Source organism: Lolium rigidum, chromosome 4 (assembly GCF_022539505.1).
Source record: "Lolium rigidum isolate FL_2022 chromosome 4, APGP_CSIRO_Lrig_0.1, whole genome shotgun sequence".
Taxonomy (NCBI): Eukaryota; Viridiplantae; Streptophyta; class Magnoliopsida; order Poales; family Poaceae; genus Lolium; species Lolium rigidum.
This window is the reverse complement of record NC_061511.1, coordinates 28,989,466-29,009,038: the sequence shown is the minus strand read 5'-3', so window position 1 is coordinate 29,009,038 and position 19,573 is coordinate 28,989,466. Positions and strand designations below refer to the sequence as shown.

The following is a 19,573-nucleotide window of genomic DNA, read 5'->3' as shown; positions in this document are numbered from 1 at the left end:
ACGATCCAATACAAGTACAAAAATCAAGCAAAATGAGAAGCGCGTCGACCAGCGCTAGTGACAGTGATGGAGCAAAGAACTGCAGATGACACTGAATCCGGGTCTGGAAGAGTTTCAAGAATTTGGGTCGCCCATTTGCACCTGAAACCAAATGCCTTCAGAGTGCATGAGTTCATCAGCCAAAACCAGTCACTTGGTCATGATAGATCAGAGGAACAAACTGCCGCATACACCTACGAAACAAAGAGCTTATTTCTGACTGAAATTGTAACTGAACCACAAAGAAAACTGTGATGTCAACGGATCAGTACACACCACAACACGTCCTCGCAGAATCGCTCTAGTTCATAATCACACAATTGAAGAAGATGGACTGTTTAGCAATACAATGCTGGTAGAAACTAAAGTCTGAATCGTCATCATTGGCAATTGAGCATGACATTCCAATGTCAGATCATGAACAGATGATACATCGGAGCAATGCATCCTTTATGATGAATTTCTAGGTGTTACTACACTGAATTCAAAATCTGGAAAAAAGAAAGAAAGAAGGGAGCTGCTCTTATAAGCTGCAAGTGTTGTAACAGAGAAACCTTGGATCACTTCTCGGGGGCTCCTCGGCCCATTTGCACCTATAACCAAATGTGCATGAGTTCATCAGCCAAAATCAGTCAGTTGGTCATGATAGATCAGAGAAAAAGAGCTTATTTCTGACTGAAATTGTAACTGAACCACAAAGGAAACTGTGATGTCGACGGATCAGTACACACCACAACAGGTCCTCGCAAAATCGCTCTAGTTCATAATAATCACACAAGTGAAGATGATGAACAGTTTAGCAATAGAATGCTGGTACAAACTAAAGTCTGAATCGTCATCATTGGCAATTGAGCATGACATTCCAATGTCAGATCATGAACAGATGATACATCGGAGCAATGCATCCTTTATGATGAATTTCTAGGTGTTACTACACTGAATTCAAAATCTGGAAAAAAGAAAGAAAGAAGGGAGCTGCTCTTATAAGCTGCAAGTGTTGTAACAGAGAAACCTTGGATCACTTCTCGGGCGGCTCCTCGGCCCATTTGCACCTATAACCAAATGTGCATGAGTTCATCAGCCAAAATCAGTCAGTTGGTCATGATAGATCAGAGAAAAAGAGCTTATTTCTGACTGAAATTGTAACTGAACCACAAAGGAAACTGTGATGTCGACGGATCAGTACACACCACAACAGGTCCTCGCAAAATCGCTCTAGTTCATAATCACACAAGTGAAGAAGATGAACAATTTAGCAATACAATGCTGGTACAAACTAAAGTCTGAATCGTCATCATCAGCAATTGAGCATGACATTTCTTCACATTCCAATGCCAGATCATGAACAGATGATACATCGGATCCTTTATGCTGAATTTCTAGGTGTTGTCTACTACACCGAATTCAAAATCTGCAAAAAGAAAGAAAGAAGGGAGCTGCTTTTATAAGCTGCAAGTGTTGTAACATAGAAGAAACCTTGGATCACTTGTCAGAGGGCGGCTCCTCGGCGGCGGGCGCGGCGTCGTCGGCAGGCGGGTTCGCCATGGCCTCCTGGCGCGCGCGGAGGGCGGCGAGGAGGGAGACGGCGGGCATCTGGAGGCAGCCGAGGAGGTACTGGTAGGACTGGACCCTGGTGGGCATGGCCTCGAGCTTGGCGAAGTCGTCGGGGCCGTAGAGGCGGCCCTCGAAGACGGCGCCGGTGAAGTCGTTGAGCTGGAGCTTCCAGTCCTTCTGGAAGTCGCGGTAGGGCCTGAGCGCGGGCGGGATCTCGTCGGAGCGCACGAAGAGCCAGGCGTTCATGCCGCGGGCCACGGGGCGGAGCGACGCCCAGCGCGTGCCCTCCACCGCCGCCGCGAGGTCGGAGTTCTTCGCCACCACCAGCCGCGCCGTGGGCGGCAGCGACGCGCGGATGCTCCGCAGCTGCGCCACCGTGAAGCCGTGGCACCAGATGCCCGCCAGGAGCTGGCACCCGTCCAGCTCGCGCCGGAGCACCTCCTGACGCGCGCGCTCCACCGCCAGCCGGATCGGCGGCAGCGCGCCCCCCGCGCTGCGGATGGAGGTCATCGGCGGCGGCGGCGGCGGCGGCGAGGGTCTGCTGGGGTGATGCGGGCTGTGTGTGACGTTGGAGTCGAGAGGCTTGTACTGCAATGTTAACTCCAGTTTTGATGGCCCAATAGAAGCCCAGATTGATTTTTTTCCTTACCTTTGTACTGCTCTGCTATATGGGCTGAAGACAAGCAAATAGCCCTCGGGCATATTTATGGCCCGTTTGACCCCCTCCAGAAAAGACAGCCTGTTTAAAAAAATACGATACAAATTTAGCATGATACAGTTTTCAATTTTTTTTTAAAGAATTAGAGCTGCGATATATTAGATAGAAACAGAGTCTACAACAAGATGGTTCTCAACAGCAGCGGCAGGAGCTACTCCAAACCACGAATTACAGATCTTATTCTCGCAGCCTAACTTTGCTAGTAAAACATGTGCAACTTCATTTACTGATCGCCGCACCGCACGCACCGTAGAAACATCAAAGCCCCTTAGCAGGTTCTTTATTTCCTCGACCAACGACCCATAGAAGGACCTATCCTGATCAACCTTCTGAAGCTTTGCTGCAACTCCGACATTGTCCATCTCCAACACCAATCTCTGAACCCGTGCCTCGTGCGCTAACCTGAGACCCCTTCGGCAAGCTAGAAGCTCAGCCCCTTCCGCATCAGCAACATGGGGGAAAATGGCTTGCTGCACGCTGGAAAACGCATGATGGTCTCTGATGACCACCCCGCCCCTTCGTTACCGTCCGCAGTTCTAAAAGCCCCATCGACATTTACCTTTATCCAGTCCTTCGCCGACGGCTCCACCGGTTTTGGAGCTGGGACACTAGCATGTTTCTGTATGCTACGCCATTCTTCAACAGCAAAAACAGTTTTTGTCGCAATTGGCTTGGGTTCATCGATCAGTTTGGAGTCTCGTGCACGATTTTGAGCTAACCACAGTTTATACATCATCGTAAACATCCAGGTTACCTGATCAACATCAGCCTTCCCAATCCAATCGAGAAGCCAGCCCTTCAACTCTGCATGGCATGTTAGATAATTCGGAGGAGCAAGTACACCAAAACCAGCAAGTTCCTTCAGGTCCAAAAGCGGTGCACCAAGTCTTCAGTTCTGCTGCACACTAGAGAGACTATGCCGTCTTTGATCTTCCTTCGAGAAAGTTCAGTGCCGACCGCTAGACCATTTTCCACTAGTCTCCACATATGAACTTGATTTTATTGGGAACTTGCGCGTCCCAAAGAGCAAGTCTACCTTTGTGCTCTTCACATGACGTCAGTGATTCAGCAACTCCCTGAGCCAACCTTTTCCGCTGCACTGCAAGATGATATGCAGACTTGACTGTAAACAGTCCAGATTTTCTATTGTTCCAGGCTAGGAAATTGCTAGATCCGGCTCTGCTGACGGGGATACGAAGAATATCATGCACATCCGCCTCCATAAGATACTGGCGAAGCTTTTCTTCATTCCACCCTGCTCCATCATCCAATAAAAATTCATTAACACAAGGGGCGTGTTTGGTTGTCTGCATCCCCCTTGGCTCGCATCGGGCCCGTTTGGATGCCTGCAGCCCACTGCGTTCTTGCATGAACCGGGTTTTAAGGCACCCCCGGGACAGGCCCTGGAGGAACGCTCGGAATGGCAGTTTTTCCAGGCCAGGCCCGTTGCAGCCAGAAGCATGCACGCGTGGAGAAGGGAGGCGGAAACGTCGCGTCCCTTCGGGAACACGCGCCATAATTAGCCTCACCGCTCCCCTCTCCTTCCTCTCAGTCGCGACCACACTCTCACCTCCCCCAAACCGTCACATCACCCGGTGGTTCCCCTCCCGCCGACCAGTCCGCCGCAACAATGCATGGAGGAGCACCACTACCGGAGGAGGAGACATCGACGAGTAGCACCGCGACATCGGGCGCAATCTGATCCGCAGTCTTCATCGGCATCTAGACTTCGCCCGCGACCTCGAGCTCGTCCTCGGCCGGAACAATGGCGGTAACGACCTCTCCTTCTCACCTTCGTACTCGTTCTGGCGGAACATGCCATTCTTGGGCATTTCCGACGACATGCACATTAGATCTGGTAGGGTTTCCGGCAGGATAGCGGTCAGATTGACGTTTGCAAGGTGTTCGTCCCCATTTCTTGATGTTCTTGTCCAATTCTTGCTTCTGACGGTCTCGATTAGCTTAGATCTGTTACTCTACTATCGGATTGCGGTAGATCCTTCCTAGATCGGGCTTTGGATTGCTGAAACTGGCAGATCTTACTGTGCATGCAAAGAGGGGAAGGGTTTTTTGTGTTGGGGTTTAGCATGTTGAGATTGCTGTGCGGAATGAGTCGCGGTAATTTCTTGTAGATTGTGTAGTTTCTGATTGAACTAGGCCGATGATTCTAACAGGTAATCATAGTGTGAGGAGATGATTGATCAGAACCTATGGCATGAGTGCATGACTGAACATCACCATGCCATTGGTTCAGGTCAAACATCTCCTCCATATGTGCTCATTGTATGAGGCCTATGCTACCTTGCTTTACATGTTTGTACTTCTTCAGTTGTTCAATGGCCAATGATTAACTATGGCACAACGGAAGGCAGGATGCTGCCCTCAAACTTAGTCGTGTGTGCCATATTACTTGCACACTAGACTTAGTTTGCGGACAGTCCCTTTGCCTGCCTTGTGATCCAATATATGAGGCCTCGTTTTGGTTTGTCTAGTGCATTGGCCAATGATTCAACAATGGCACACTGGAAGGCAAGGTGCTGCCCTCAAACATAGTCGTGTGTGCCATATGACTTGCACACTAGACTTAGTTTGCGGGCAGTCCTTTGCCTGCCGTGTGATCCTACATATATGAGGCCTCGTTTTGGTTTGTATAGTGCATTGTCCAATGATTGAACAATGGCACACTAGAAGGCAAGGTGCTGCCCTCAAACTTAGTCGTGGGTGCGATATCTTGTACACTAGACTTAGTTTGAGGGCAGTCCCTTGAGCTGCCATGTGATCCAATGTATGAGGCATCACATGTTTCCAATGTTTGTTTTCATCTATATACTTGTGAGCAGGCACACCTCTAATGACATGTGTTCTTGTGGCAGACTGAGAAGCTCAAGCTTGGGTCACCTCAGACCCCCGACGAGGGACCATCCAAGAAGCGAAGGGCGGCTAACGTCGGCCACTTCCAGCCGGACGTAGGGCCGGACCAGGTCCTGCGCATCGTCTTGAAGCCAACCTTCAACCGGCTACGGATCCCTCATGATTTCGTCAGGTGGTTCGGAGAAATCCCTTCGAACATCATCGTCACCACTAACACGGGCTTCTACTGGAGGATGACTACGGTGAGAGAAGGCGATGACGCATACATGGACCAGGGGTGGGCGGCCTTCGCCGTCACTCATCAGCTGCAGATAGGCCAGTTCCTCGTCTTCAAGAAGGTGTCCACCTTCCAGTACAATGTGGTCATCTTCGACTACACCTGCACTGAGGTGATGACCATGTGTCGTTACCATGGCGACGCGACCAGTTGTGTCGTCTTCTAAAGTCATGTCTGAAGCTCCTGGTCTGTATGTACTTGCTGTTTCAGTCGTCTGTTGAACTATGATCGTCTATGGTGTGTCGTGAACTATGATCGACCTGTGTCGTGAACTGTGACCGTGTTTGAACTATTATCAGTGCTAAGTTTGTATGAATTATGAATTGTGTTCTTGCTTGCGCTGTTGATCGCTGGTAACCTCACCACCGAAGGTAAGAGGTAAGCAGAAGCAGTTTCTGGGTTGCAACCAAACAACATGGGCGCCGTTCTGGGCTGCTACAAGGCCTTAAAACCGACCTACCAAACGGGCAGAGCCCAAATCTCCACGGGGCCAAAAAAAACTCTATGCAGGCCACCAAACAACGTGGCTTTTATGGCCTATGGCCGTCAATGCAGACTACCAAACGCGCCCAAGATGGTTGTTCTGCTAGTACACGTCCCAGTGGACGTTGTGCACCTTGCCTTGGTATCCAATTGTCCTCCCACACTCTAATACTAGTGTTAGGGCAATATGCTTGTTGTATTACCAGGGGCCAAAGGCCACAATATATAGTACATGTACAGGTGCAAATATGCAGGAAGCCCCCTAACATATGGGGAAACTACAATATACAGATATATACTCTAACACCCCCCCGCAAACTCATGGTGGATCCACAACACCGAGTTTGGAGAGTAAAAAGTCATGCCGCGCTCGAGTTTGTGCCTTTGTAAAGAAATCCGCCAACCGCAAATCGAAGGCACATAATGAACCGCAACAACCTCATCCCGCACTCGAGCACGTGTATAAAAAGCATCAACACCAATATGCTTGGTCAGCTCATGCTTGACCGGATCACGTGCAATACCGATAGCACCTGTACTCGTCGGACAAAAGTGGAGTGGGTGTCGTAACGAGACCCCAAAATCTGCAAGCAACCACCGTAACCAGGTCACCTCAGCAATCAACAAAGCCATAGCCCGCAGCTCAGCCTCAACACTCGAACGAGAAACCGCTACTCGTTTCTTCGTCTTCCAAGCAACAAGCGAACCACCAAGAAACACACAAGTAAGCGAGAAAGTGAACGACGATCCGTAGGATCACTCGCCCACGTAGCATCTCGAGTAGCACCGGAGCCGGAGAGAGCTAGAACGAGGAAAGAAAAGGCGACGAGTGATCGTGCCACGAAGGTAACGAAGAACACGGAGGAGATGACCGTAGTGAACAAGTGGTAGGAGCCGAGACAAACCGACTCAGAATATGAACAGGATAAGAAATATCGGGACGAGTGACAAGCAAGATAAACAAGACTCCCAACAAGATGACGATAACGTGTGGGATCGGGAAGAGGATCACCATCGTAGGGACGAAGCTTAACATTAAGCTCCATAGGAGTATCAACCGTGCGCTCATCCCCAAGAGCAACGACGAGCAAGAAGATCCCGAATGTACTTCTCCCGAGAGATAGAAAAGCCATCGAAGTGGAGGAAACCTTAATCCCAAGAAAATAGCGAAGAGGACCAAGATCAGTCATGAGAAACCGATCACGAAGACGAGCCTTTACAAAGGCAATATACTCGAGATCATCACCGTAATGATCATATCATCAACATAGAGAAGGAGAAGGGTGCGTCGACGAGGAGAAGTGTGAACGAAAAGTGCTCGGATCATGAAGACTAGGAGAGAAACCAGCAGCGAGTCACCACGGAGGCAAAGCGCTCAAACCAGGCACGAGGGGCCCGTTTGAGACCATAGAGAGAACGTCGAAGACGACAAACCATCCCATCGGGAACAGAATACCCGGGAGGAGGCTGCATGTAAACCTCCTCACTCAACTCGCCATTAAGAAAAGCATTCCGAACATCAAGCCGGGAGACGGACCGGCGGCGAACGAGGCAACATCAAGAAGGGTACGCACGGTAGTCATATGAGCCACGAGGGCAAAAGTCTCATCATAGTCACGGCCGTGCTCCCGCTGAAAACCACGAGCCACAAGACGCGCTTTATAGCGCTCAAGAGATCCATCGCAGCAAGTCTTAATTTTATAGACCCACTTACACGTGATGGGACGAACACCGAAGGGGGAGAAACAAGATCCCAAGTGCCGGTGCGCTCAAGCGCAGCAATCTCCTCAGCCATGGCAAGCTGCCATTCGGGATGACGCTCGGCATCCCGATAAGAAGTCGGCTCGGAAACGACGGAGAGACCATACCGACTAGGAGAGTAACGAATCGGAGCACGACGCCGACGAACAGGCCGAGAAGGGGGAAGGTCATCTGCGGAAGACAAGTCATCGAAGAAGAGGAAGAAGGGACGAGACTCGGAAGGAGCCGAAGCCGGAGAACGAGGAGTACTAGGTGGACTAGACGAACGAGAGGATGGCGTCGAAGGGGCGCATCGAAGTAGGAGGGAGGGGAGGAGGGACAGCAGGGGGTGCATCCGGAAAAAGAAGAAAATAGATATCATCCACCGGGTAAGTACCCGAGGTGGGGCGAGGATAGAAGGGACGCGTCTCATCAAATGTGACGTCACGAGAGATGCGCATCCGGCGACCAACGGGGTCCCAACAGCGATAGCCCTTATGCTCATCACTGTATCCGAGAAAAACACACTCAACGGACCGAGCGGCCGGCTTGGTGCGTTCGCGAGGAGGCGAAGGACATAGCGAGACGCAACCAAATGAACGGAGAGTCGAGTAGTCCGGAGAAACACCGGAGAGACGCTCGAGAGGAATGCCACCTCGTAGAGCAGCGGAAGGCTGAATGTTAATAAGGTGGGCCGACGTAGCAACAGCCTCGGCCCGTAAATGTGGCGGAAGAGAAGAGGCAATCATCATAGCACGGGTGGTCTCAAGAAGATGACGATGCTTACGCTCGGCGACGCCATTTTGAGCATGCGCGCCGGGACAAGAAAACCGAGCGAGGGTGCCCTCCTCAGCAAGGACACCACGAAGGTGCCGAGAGATATACTCACCGAGCAGAATCAGCACGGAACACGCGAATGGGTGAGGAATACCGAGTGCGGACCATGGCCGCAAAACGCCGATAAATAGAGAGCACCTCACCGCGAGAGTGCATGAAAAACACCCGTGTGTACCGTGAAAAATCATCAATGAATAAGATATAGTATCGATGGCCCCCTTTCGAAGCGAAGGGAGCCGGACCCCAAACATCCGAATGGACTAAATCGAACGGTCGCCGAGAGACGGACACACTAGTAGGATAGGGAAGCCGAATCTGTTTGCCTAACCTACAACCCCGACGATGTAACGACCCATCTCCAGCAGACGGACCCCGAAGGCCACGATGAACCAAAGACGACAGAGCGAGAGTCACAAAGGTGACCAAGACGATGATGCCACTCGCTGAAAAGAGCCGGTGACAGAGGCAACAACCGGAGGAGAACCGGCGGATGAAGTGGCAGCGGAAGGAACACGAAGCCGCCTAACTCCCAAAGCCCCGGAGACCGACGGCTACGAGGGCCGGCTCCAACCAGGGCCTCGTGTGCGACGATCCCGAACCGCACAAGACTCGGCGTCAAGAATGACGCGACAACCAGAATCGGTGAGTCGGCTAGCAGAGAAAAGGTTCATCTGAAGGCGAGGAACATGAGAAACATCAGGGACAGAGAAAGAGGGAGTAGAAAGGGTGCCTGTACTAGAAACGGGAATAGAGGTACCATCAGCCGTGACAACACGGACAGGAGAAATAAGGGACCGAAGAGCAGACAGGATAGAAGACTCAGAGGTCATATGAAAGGAAGCTCCAGAATCCAGATACCACGGGGACGTACCTGACTGTGTAGAAAGTGGTGGTCGCGCAGTGCTAGAAGAGCCAGTCATAGAACCAGCAGCGCCCGGCGAAGAAGAGTCTGGACTAGCGAGCAGACCACGAAGACCCCTGAGAATGTCCTGATCAGAGAGTGCAACTGCAGAAGATCCTGAAGAGCCGACCGTCGACGATCCCGGAACTCGCCGACATAAACCGGGATCCCGCGTCCCAGCAGGTGGAGGAAGTGTGGCCAACCTTGCCACAGTAGGTGCAATGAGGACGAGGGCGGAGACTCGGACCGCGAGGCTGCTGACGTAAACTGGAATCCCAAGCATCAAGCAGGCAGTGAAGCTGCGCTATCTCATGCGCAGAGAGGGGCGCGACTGGAGAGGTCGAAGTACAATCAGGTGCCGACGAGGAGCTATCATCCACACGCACAGAGGCCACCAAAGGGGGTGACGGAGAGCAACACGCCGATGAAGACAGAGTCGGCAAAGCGCGGTCATAACCACGTGAAGAGGCCGCGAAAGTCGATGTAGAGCGGCATGCCGACGCAGACGGAATCGACGAAGCGCGGCCATAACCGCGGGAAGAGGCCGCGAAAGTCGATGTAGAGCGGCAGGCCGATATAGAGGAAGTCGGCGAAGCGCGGCGCAGCCGCGTGAAGAGGCCGCAAAAGTCGATGTAGAGCGGCAGGCCGACATAGACGAAGTCGGCGGAGCGCGGGCAGCAGCCGCGTAAAGAGGCCGCAAAAGTCGATGTAGAGCGGCAGGCCGAGGGAGACAAAATCGGCGAAGCACGGCCAGAGCCGCGGGAAGAGTCCGCGAAAGTCGGTGAAGAGCGGCGAGCCGACGTAGACGGAGTCGGTGAAGCGCGGGCAGAGCCGCGTAAAGAGACCGCAAGCGGCGACGAAGAATAGCTAGCAGTCATGCACGGAGGCAGCGGACAAATACCAAGTACCGAAGGTGGGCCCAAAGAAGGGGCAGGATCAGCAGAAGACATAGCTCTTTTTTTTTCTTTGTTTTTTTTTTACCTCAGCTGAAAGTCAACGCAAGGAGATCGATCTCTCTCAGCACGGGCCGATCGGGAGCAGCGAGATCGGCAGGAAACGGGCAGAGAGCAACCAGGGAGCACGGCCACGCGCGGGCCAATCGGGAATCGGGATACCAGGCAGGGAACTGGGAACTGGGATCGGGAGCAGGAGATCGGCCGGGCGGGCCACGCGCGGGAGCAGGAGATCGATCGGGCGCCGGGCAGAGAGCAGCCTGATCGGGCCGGCAGCCAGGGACCAGGGGCGTCAGGCGGGAGCAGGAGATCGGCGGGACGAGCGGAATCGGCCGGGCAGGATGAGAGGAATCGGGCGGCGAGGCCGGGCGGAAGACAAAGGAATCGGGCGACGGACGGAAGATTGAACAAGCAACGTCGGCCGGGGGAGACTAGAGGATCAATATTTACTCTGATACCATGTTAGGGCAATATGCTTGTTGTATTACCAGGGGCCAAAGGCCACAATATGTAGTACATGTACACGTGCAAATATGCAGGAAGCCCCCTAACATATGAGGAAACTACAATATACAGATATATACTCTAACAACTAGCACCGTACCAATTCTCCAGATTAGGCCATCTTGTAGTAAAACTCTGCCACGTAATATGCTCCGCCAAGTGAATGAAGCTCTTTTTGGGCAGCTAGCTTGGAGGAAGGCTGTGTCTTTAAAGTACCGTGCTTTAAGAACTCTAACACATAGGGAGTCCGAGTCAACCAACAATCTCCAACTCTGTTCGGCAAGAAAAGCTTGATTAAAACACTCAAAATCCCTGAAATCCATTCATCCGCTTCGTTTATTTTTGCACAACCGATCCCACCCAATCTAATGGACTTTTCGTTGGCCATTTGTATGGCCCCACCAAAAATTTGATGAGACCGTACTAAGTTTCTTGCATTGTTTTTTCGTGAGCTGAAAACAACTCCTCGCGTACCCTGGTACAGCCTGTAGGACTGATTTTACTAGTGTTCCCCTCCCAGCCTTCGACATACCTTGCCCTTGCAAGCCCTTTACCTTCCCGAAAGTTTTCAATTCTTGGTCTGCTTGAAATACCAAAGTTCTTCCAGAAAGTACATTTCTGATGCACGTCTACTGAACCCCATGTTAAGACGGTCAAATTTAAGCAAATCATATAAACTTGGTCTTCTTGGGACACCTGCCATTCTACAAAATTCCCCCCTAGCTAATTGCAGAGACAATTCATGGATTTTATTCAGGATTATCAGTATTTTTCCTCATTTCCCGTAATTTGTGCCGGCATGATCTATCTCGAGGATTATGTGATAATGCAGGGACGTGAGCGAGTATCGGTCGGTTGCTATATTAATATAGTGAGTGCGAAAAGATTGTTTTGAGGAATGACGTGAGCGATGGCGATGTATCGTGCAAAATCAGTATTGGTGTTGTGTCCCCATCAAAATGAAATGTTAACAGGGTATATATGTTGACTGTAGGCTTCTCTGGACATCTCTACTCATTGGAGCAGCATTTCACATGATCTCTTTCGTTGTCAGCATCAAAGTCCAACAATATAAGATTCTAAGAGTACATGGTATATAATGCATTGTGTTGATCAACTCTCTGCACTAACAAGTAACATTACTGAAAGAAGAAAAGGCTGGATCAGGCCAATCTGAACACATAATGATATGAAGTTTATTTCATTCAACTTATGCCATCTGGCTATATGCATATACGCTGCCTCTTGGTTGCCCACTATATGCTTTCTCCCTAAAACATATTCAGGATATGAGATGAATTTCGTGGGATACATTTCAACTCTCAGAGAAGATTGGAAACAAAATAATATTATTTATGTACCAACTCCAATGTTCATGGATACCACAGTAGTACAACCGAATAATGCAAATGTTTAAGAATGGGTTAACAAAATCCAGATCAAGGTGGCCAGTTTAATTAAGAATGGATACCTTTTTTCTATAAGGAGAGTATGCCAAAAGTAGTACATGTGTTGTGTCGATAGTATATTACACACATCTGCAGGGTATACAAGATTATCTCAATTAAATAAAGCATGGTACAAACAACAAGACCACCTTTTAAAAAGAACTCTTTCGAGTACAACTAATACAAGGAATCATCAACAACATGCAACATAATCAATGTCATTAGGCCTAATATAGTACTGGTACGACCCACCATTAGTATTTTAATCTCCGTCCAATCCATGTCATGCGATAGATTATTACAACCAGGTTGCGAATTAACGTAAGCAGTGACGTAATTCTGCGACGCAGAAAATATAATATGCCCCCCTCGAGGAATCATGCCAAAAGGAGAGAGAGACCCACCACATGGACTCAAAAATAAGGACATCCCCAATCCTTAAAAAACCCAAATTGGACTTTATTTATTTATTTTACTTTTGCCAACACAACGCATAAGAGTGGTCCTTCTTTCAAGACCGTTACAAACTGTCACTAGCACTAAAGCCGTAATAACAAGTACAATTTTCCGAGTTGTACATGCTGTTCCTCAAAGCAACTTGCTTTTTCCTATTTTTTTTAAAACATTTCGATTGTGTATTTTATTCCCTAAAAGCCAAATTCACTTGGTCAAACTTGATATTTTTTAGAAACTAAAGTATTTTTGTGGGATGAAGATGGGTGGTTGTATTTGTCTTGGTGTTGAAGACGGGTGGTTGTACTTTAAGTTTTGAGCAAGCTTTTCCATGTACTGAGATGGTTTTTTGTCGGTGATCTAATGGAGTTGTTCCTTTGATTATTATTTTCAGGCATCCTTTCTTGGAACGAATAATGAAATGACACAACTGACGAAGGCATCAAAATACTATAATGTTACACGTCGACACCTGTACGACAGTTATCATAGCCATTTAGAAATTGTATGCTTGCTTGATTTTTCTAAGTTGCATTATTGCAGGTACCAAATCAACCTTAGCAGATATTTTGATTCTCCACGGCTGATGACCAGTTTGACAGTCTGAAAACACATATTAGAGATGTTTATTTGTGCGGATTTTGCAATATTAGTTTCTGGGATATTTTTTACATAAAAATTATGTGGTTGCGAGTCTTAATAGGACTGTTTCTTCATATTACAAATCGAAATAGTTTTTCCCAAATCTGACTATAAGTAAAATTGGTTGATAACAAGATTAACTGATTTTTTAAAAAGGTGAAGCGGATTCTTCTGTGGAGAATTTTTTTCCCACATCTTGCTAACAAAAGCAGCATATGTGAATCGCTGATCTTTCAAGTGATTCCCTCGGTAGAGATTTCTTTCCATTAGATCTCATGGTGCTTCCATAGCAACGTTGATGGGACCCTCCCCCTCATCAAAACCAACACAAATCTATTGCCAACTTGTGTATCTAGGTTTTTGCTTGCTGAACTGAACACCTTTAGAGGCATATGGAAGCATGTAAACAAAGGCAAAGACAACAACGGGATTGGAGGAGGCATGCCAGTAGATCTAGTACCATGCATGCATCTTGAACAACTGAAACAGCTAGCTATTTCTTCTGAAGGGAACACCTGTTAGGTAGATTTTCCCTATAATTCTACTGAACTAAATTGCTTACTGCTAAATTCATGTTGAGTTCATCGTTTCTCACATGCCCCTCTGGTAGGACAATTTGGACAAACACACGAGAGTGTGCATAATTCCCAATGCAGTTGCATTTTCGGAGGGAATCTATCTATCTACATATATATACATCTCTTTCACGAAAAAAATATCCTTTTCTCTTGTCTAGTACAAGTGATCTTGGTACTGCTGATGCATGGAGGCTGTCGAAAAAAATGTTCCATTTCACGTGATGGAATCCTTAGCTAAACTTTTTGTTGTCCGGTGACTTGATCGATGCCGACAGCTGCCGCCGGGTTATATATCACCATCCCCTACAGAAAAGGTTTTTTACCTGAAAAAATCACAGCAGTCTGCATCTCCTCAGATTTAACAGCAGACGAGGTCATCTGTCCACTCCACGGTGCTGTCTCGACCCAGCAGTGACAGAATCTGGAAAATATTCTGAATTTGTCTGGAAGAAATTGCACAGAAAACTGTCCGTCGAACTGTTCTAGTGCCTCTCAAGTTTCTGTTTTGTTCCATGCAATTTTGGTTGATATACACCTTTATGCACTTCACCCTTTTTGGCAACCATTCGTTTACAACGGTATTGTAGCATTGAAAATCACCTTTTTTTTTGTTGAGGAATTGGTATCTCTATAACTCTATTCATACTTAAAGTATGCATGGCTGCATAGTTAAAATTTCATGTATGGTTTCTTCTTTTTTTAGAGATCAGGAAGTTCTATATGATTTCGAAGGTTACTTTGAATTATTATTTTCCTGCACAAAATGCTTTGCCATCCTTTAGAGCCAAATCTTATAACAGTACAAGAACAAACAACAGCACAATTCAGAAGGTAAGTTGGCTCCTGAGCAAGAACAAGGGTCACAGACAGCTAGGAAAGGGAACTGGAATAATTCCCTAAGTAAAGGTTCTTCTTATCTTATGGTACCTCTACTGTTGAATTTCAGTGTCAATTTTATAATAATGGTATAAATCAATCCCAGATGGTGAGGTTAGTATCCCATAGGAGAATTATCGGATCGGCTGGTGCAGTGAGCGTGATGAGAAGCAACATTTCACTTGGGCAGCGTGGAAAATACAGTCATGAATCCACTACAAGAAACCACACCGGCACAAGACTGAAAACGCTGAAATGCCGGAAGGGAAAAAAGATATCGGCTTCCCGGAAATTTACAGTTTGGCTTATTTTCAGCGACGGTTGTGCTGTTGGTGGCTTGACGATGATGATGGTGCCATCGGGTCGAACCGGAGTGAGCCCGATGGGGTGGCTGGGGCAGCTGTTGCGGTGGCGGTTTTGGAGAATCCTGATGATGCTGCAGAGGACGATGACGACGAGAAGAGTGGCAAGGGTAGCGCAGGAGGAGGGTGGCTCACCCTCCATGCCCAGCTTGGAACACCCGCTGTGCCCACCTCTGGCCTTCTGCTAAGATCTCTGGCTGCATCCTGAATAAATGAAGAACAATTTAGCATACTCATGTAGGATAAATTCAACAAAAATGGCAGCAAATGAATTTTTCTTTGTTCTTTTTTTTATATAAAATTGGTCTTAGTTTCTTTCTCTCTTCGGAAAACATGAAAGTGATCAAGATATGTCCAGTTGAACGTTCTGTCCAGGAAAAATAAAATAATAAAATGATGCATGCGAATATATTCTTGAAGTTTACCGGTTGAGGAGTCTGGGAGTTTACTTTGGAAAAAAAACGTAGAATGGCAAACCAATGTAACAAAAATGGAAAATTGGGTACTAATCTTACCAAAACAAGGTGACAAACACTCTTAAAAAGATGGGAACTAGCTAGCTTTCTTTTGTTTCCAAGTAAAGCTCTGTGTCTTACTAATCCTATTATAATAGTACTAGTATATGGCTACGATTCAGATAGTATTTTTTTCTCGCGAATAAATAAATAGTAAAACCAAACCGTTCTTAGCCACATGAAGGAATATTGACCAAACAATATTGGAATAGGCTAATTCTGAATCGTCAACTCTCTAGGGTGTTCCTTTCAGAGGAAAAATCAAGAACATTTATAATCCTATGACTAGTAGTGCTACCCCAATCAGAGAGCTTCTGAAAACTCAAGATCCCACATATGAAACTTGTGCTAAGGCATCGATGTCTCCGAAACCGACAGGCCATGGGTGAAGTGTGGAGTCTAAGGAAATGTGGCACATTGATGCAACACTTGAGCTACACTGACAGCCATTCAATAAAATGATACCTTGCAAAATTTAGGTGCAAGGAGTTTTATGATTTAGTATCACCTCACCTCATTATTTATAAATACTGGATATGATTGGCCATTCCAGATTGGTGGATGCTCGGTCAGAAGGGGGTATCGATGAGGGAGCGAGACTAGCTGAGGGGGAGCATCGACCTGCATAACACGCAAAAGACTTTCCAGTTAAATGTCAACTACGTAATAAATTTCTCAAGCAATTCATAACCAGGCAGAAGTAAACATGGTACTGTGTGGTGATTATAGTTTGGACGGTGGGACCGATGAGGTGAAATTTAATTCAAGATAATGCGCGTAGAAGTATTCCCAATGTAAGTACACTAGGAAAAAGACTTGGCCACAATAAGGGCATCTTACTGCAGTCACTAGCATGGTGACAGTGAAATCCAATTATTAATCACATAGTGGATCAGGTAGCCATACAAGTCCAGCAGTGAAGCTCGACTGATTGGGCAATCTTTTAAGGAAAAAAATGTGTACTTGCCTTTGGTCTCTTTAGTTCAGAGCCTTCAGATGATCCATGGTGGAGTTGCAGACCAAGGCTGCCCTTATCCCTTTTGGGACTCTGGGTAGATGGTTGAGATATGCTCAAGTTGAGGTCGACGTCTGCACCTGCCAATCGTCGTTATCGAATTCAAGTTCATCAGCGTATCGCTAAGGCAGAATTTTTGCCAAACATGAAAATACCAAAAAAAAAAAAAAGAGAAATCAACCAAAATTGAGGTCATGTTGTTACCTTGAGAAGCAACTTCAGTGAGCAGCTCCCCCTCATATGTGCTCGGCTCGAAGTTGGTCACGGCTTCTCGACCGTTGCATTTGATCGCCGCCTTGTCGTAAGCCCTGATTTTGCGGAACAAGAAAAGGAAGAAGAGAAACAAGAGAAGAGATTCGAGTCGGTACTTTGGTGGATGGAGAAAAAAGAAAGAACTTTTTTATCAATGGCAGAATCCAAGCTCAGGAACCTTGCAGCCTCTACTTCGTTGTCGAATAGCCCAAGATATATGTACCTGCACCCAAGTATGGCGTTTGAGGAACTCCCTATCCACTATTTTCTTCTTGATCATCTATGCAGCTTACTATTTACCTACCTAGGCCTAGCTACTAACTTTAAATACATTGGTAATGATCATGGGAGTTCTGTTTGGTGATCGAATCATGTACGAGATTCAGATCAGATCACATGGGCAGCACAATCGCTAAACATGTCAAGAAGTAAAAAAAGTTCAGTACAAATTAATCGAAGAGAAGTTTTCTTACTTCTTGCCAAGGAACTGTCCCATGCGCGCCTCCCAGCGGCCGCACTTGTGCAGGGTGACGCCCCTGTACTTGGAGCTGCCACGCGAGAAGCCTGTGCTCTGCCGCCGCAGCACGTGCACGAACTCCTCCTTGGACAAGCCCTTCATCTGAATCCAGACCAAACAGCACATGAGTCAGAGTGAATTCCTTGTGTTGATCAGTTATTCAGTTTCAACAACAGTCTGAATCTGAATCTGTTGGTTGGTTGGTTGGTTGGTTGGATGATCGGTCACCTGCTTCATGTCGTCCTCGTAGTCGCTGAGGTTGAAGTTTATGTCGGCATCGACGCCGCGGAACTTGATCGCCGCCCGATCGTACGCCCTGCGCACAACTCGAGGTAAGTTTGGGCCAGGTGGAATGAACAAAGTAGACAAGACTTGAGATTTCCAGTACACAGAGTAATTCAGATGATGATGATGATCACAGTTCTGGTTCTGTACTATCTGAAAGATTAATTACCTTGCAGCAGCATGAGCAGTGTCGAATCCACCTAAGTACACCTGCTTGCCGCAATCCCTGCATCAGCAACGAACAGGAGAAAAATTGTTAGAACTGAAAATTTTGATTCATAATACTAATAGGTACGGAAAATCAATTGAATAATTTTTTTGGTAGGGAGGAGGATTTATGTACGGACCAAATATGGGATTCCCAGCGGCCAGTGCGGCGGTAGAAGGTGACGCCGCGGTACTGCGAGCTCCTGGACCGCGGCCCACGCCGGCTCTTCTTGGCTGGCGGCGGCGCAGCTGCCGGAGGCGGGGGCGGGGGCGCGTGCGCCTGTTGCAGGTACCTGATGTCCGGTTGCAGCTGCGGCGGCGGCGCCGGGCGAAAGAAGCCGAGCTCGGCCCAATGCTGCTGCACCGGGAGCAGCGGCGTGCCGGCACCGCCGGCGGCGGCGGCCGGGAACAGTTCGCGGGTTACCAGTTGCTGCGGCTGCGGCATGTGCTGCTGGTGGTAGTACTGCCGCGGCGGCGGAGGCGATGGCGTCGCCTCCTCCTCGTCGTCCTCGTCGCCGGCGCCGCCCACGTCGTTCTCGCCCTCGGCCGACGGCGTCGAGCTCTTCAAGATGCTGAACTCGAGCACCTCCCGTGGCGCCGGCGCCGGCTGGCGCGTCGAGCTGGAGGCCTCCTCCGCCGGCGCCGTCCCTCCGCCGCCGGACGCCTCCGCGTTCAGCACCGACGACTCCGACGTCCCGGAGTCGCTCCGTGCCGCTGCCGCTGCCGCTGCCGCCGGCTTCTCCTCCACGTTCAGATCCAGCTGTTCCATCTCCAAGATCACTACTTCCACACTCGGAACCAATCAGTATCTATATATCTATCAAGCTCGAGCAATCTCGATAAATCTCCAAGATCACTAGCTCGCTGGATCGGTCGCTTGGTCTCCTACTTTTTCAGGAAGAAGAACCAGAGGAGGTAAAGGTAGAAGCAGGAGAGTGCCGAATTGTTCTTGCGGTACATTTAGCCGCGTCCACGATCGCCGCTATCTTCTCCTCAGTACCGATCCTTGTCGACCATCCTTCACTCCAGTCCACCGTCGATGGACACGACGATCCTATTCCTAACACCGGCCGGTAGCTTCACGAGTCAAGAAGAATACTACTGTATTTTACACGTGAGGCGGAGGATATAGCTAGCTATGCTTTGGAGGGAAAGATATATGCTGTATAAGGGGAGATTTGGGAGCTCCGGCAAGCGGGTAGCTGGAGAAACAGCCGGAGGCGGAGACGAAGGGGCGGAGTGTGTGGAGAGGGTGGAAAAAGAGGCGCGTATATATAGAAAGCGGGGTCGCGGGAAGTAGCCGGTGGCAGCCGGTTATCCTTAAAATCCTTCCTCATTTGGGCGTCCTTTATTTCTTCCCTTTTAGTATTATCTTGAGTCGCCCTATCTGTTGTTTTGGTTTGACTAATTTAAGGTGGAAACGAAACAAGGTTAATTCATCCAAACTGCTTACTAGAGCCACAAGGCAAGTCCCCAGTGCCGCTCTTCCGTGGGGAGGTTGTTCATGCAAAACCCTAGTCTGCGGGTCTCCACGCCTCCTTGCGAT

General features: G+C 48.5%; 2 protein-coding genes across 2 annotated transcripts; both read right to left on the bottom strand.

Moving 5' to 3' along the window:
- Positions 1–1,217: 1,217 nt before the first annotated feature.
- On the bottom strand, positions 1,218–2,103 carry LOC124705884 (50S ribosomal protein L10, chloroplastic-like). Its single transcript, XM_047237574.1, has one exon. It carries the CDS (start codon positions 2,101–2,103, stop codon positions 1,522–1,524), a length of 582 nt encoding a protein of 193 aa, XP_047093530.1. The 3' UTR covers positions 1,218–1,521.
- A 12,932-nt stretch (positions 2,104–15,035) lies between these two features.
- Positions 15,036–18,721, bottom strand: LOC124706236 (APETALA2-like protein 1; the record flags this gene model as incomplete). The annotated part of the gene is given in 9 exon segments (XM_047237888.1): positions 15,036–15,440; positions 16,265–16,372; positions 16,719–16,846; positions 16,971–17,074; positions 17,197–17,241; positions 17,492–17,637; positions 17,764–17,851; positions 17,990–18,046; positions 18,168–18,721. Coding segments are annotated over 9 exon segments (1,485 nt in total), but the record flags the coding sequence as incomplete, so codon positions are not given.
- Between the last annotated feature and the right edge of the window lie 852 nt (positions 18,722–19,573).

Coding starts and splice junctions, on each gene's coding strand:
- LOC124705884 (XM_047237574.1), bottom strand. CDS start 2,103: ATGACCTCCATCCGCAGCGCGGGGGGCGCGCTGCCGCCGATCCGGCTG.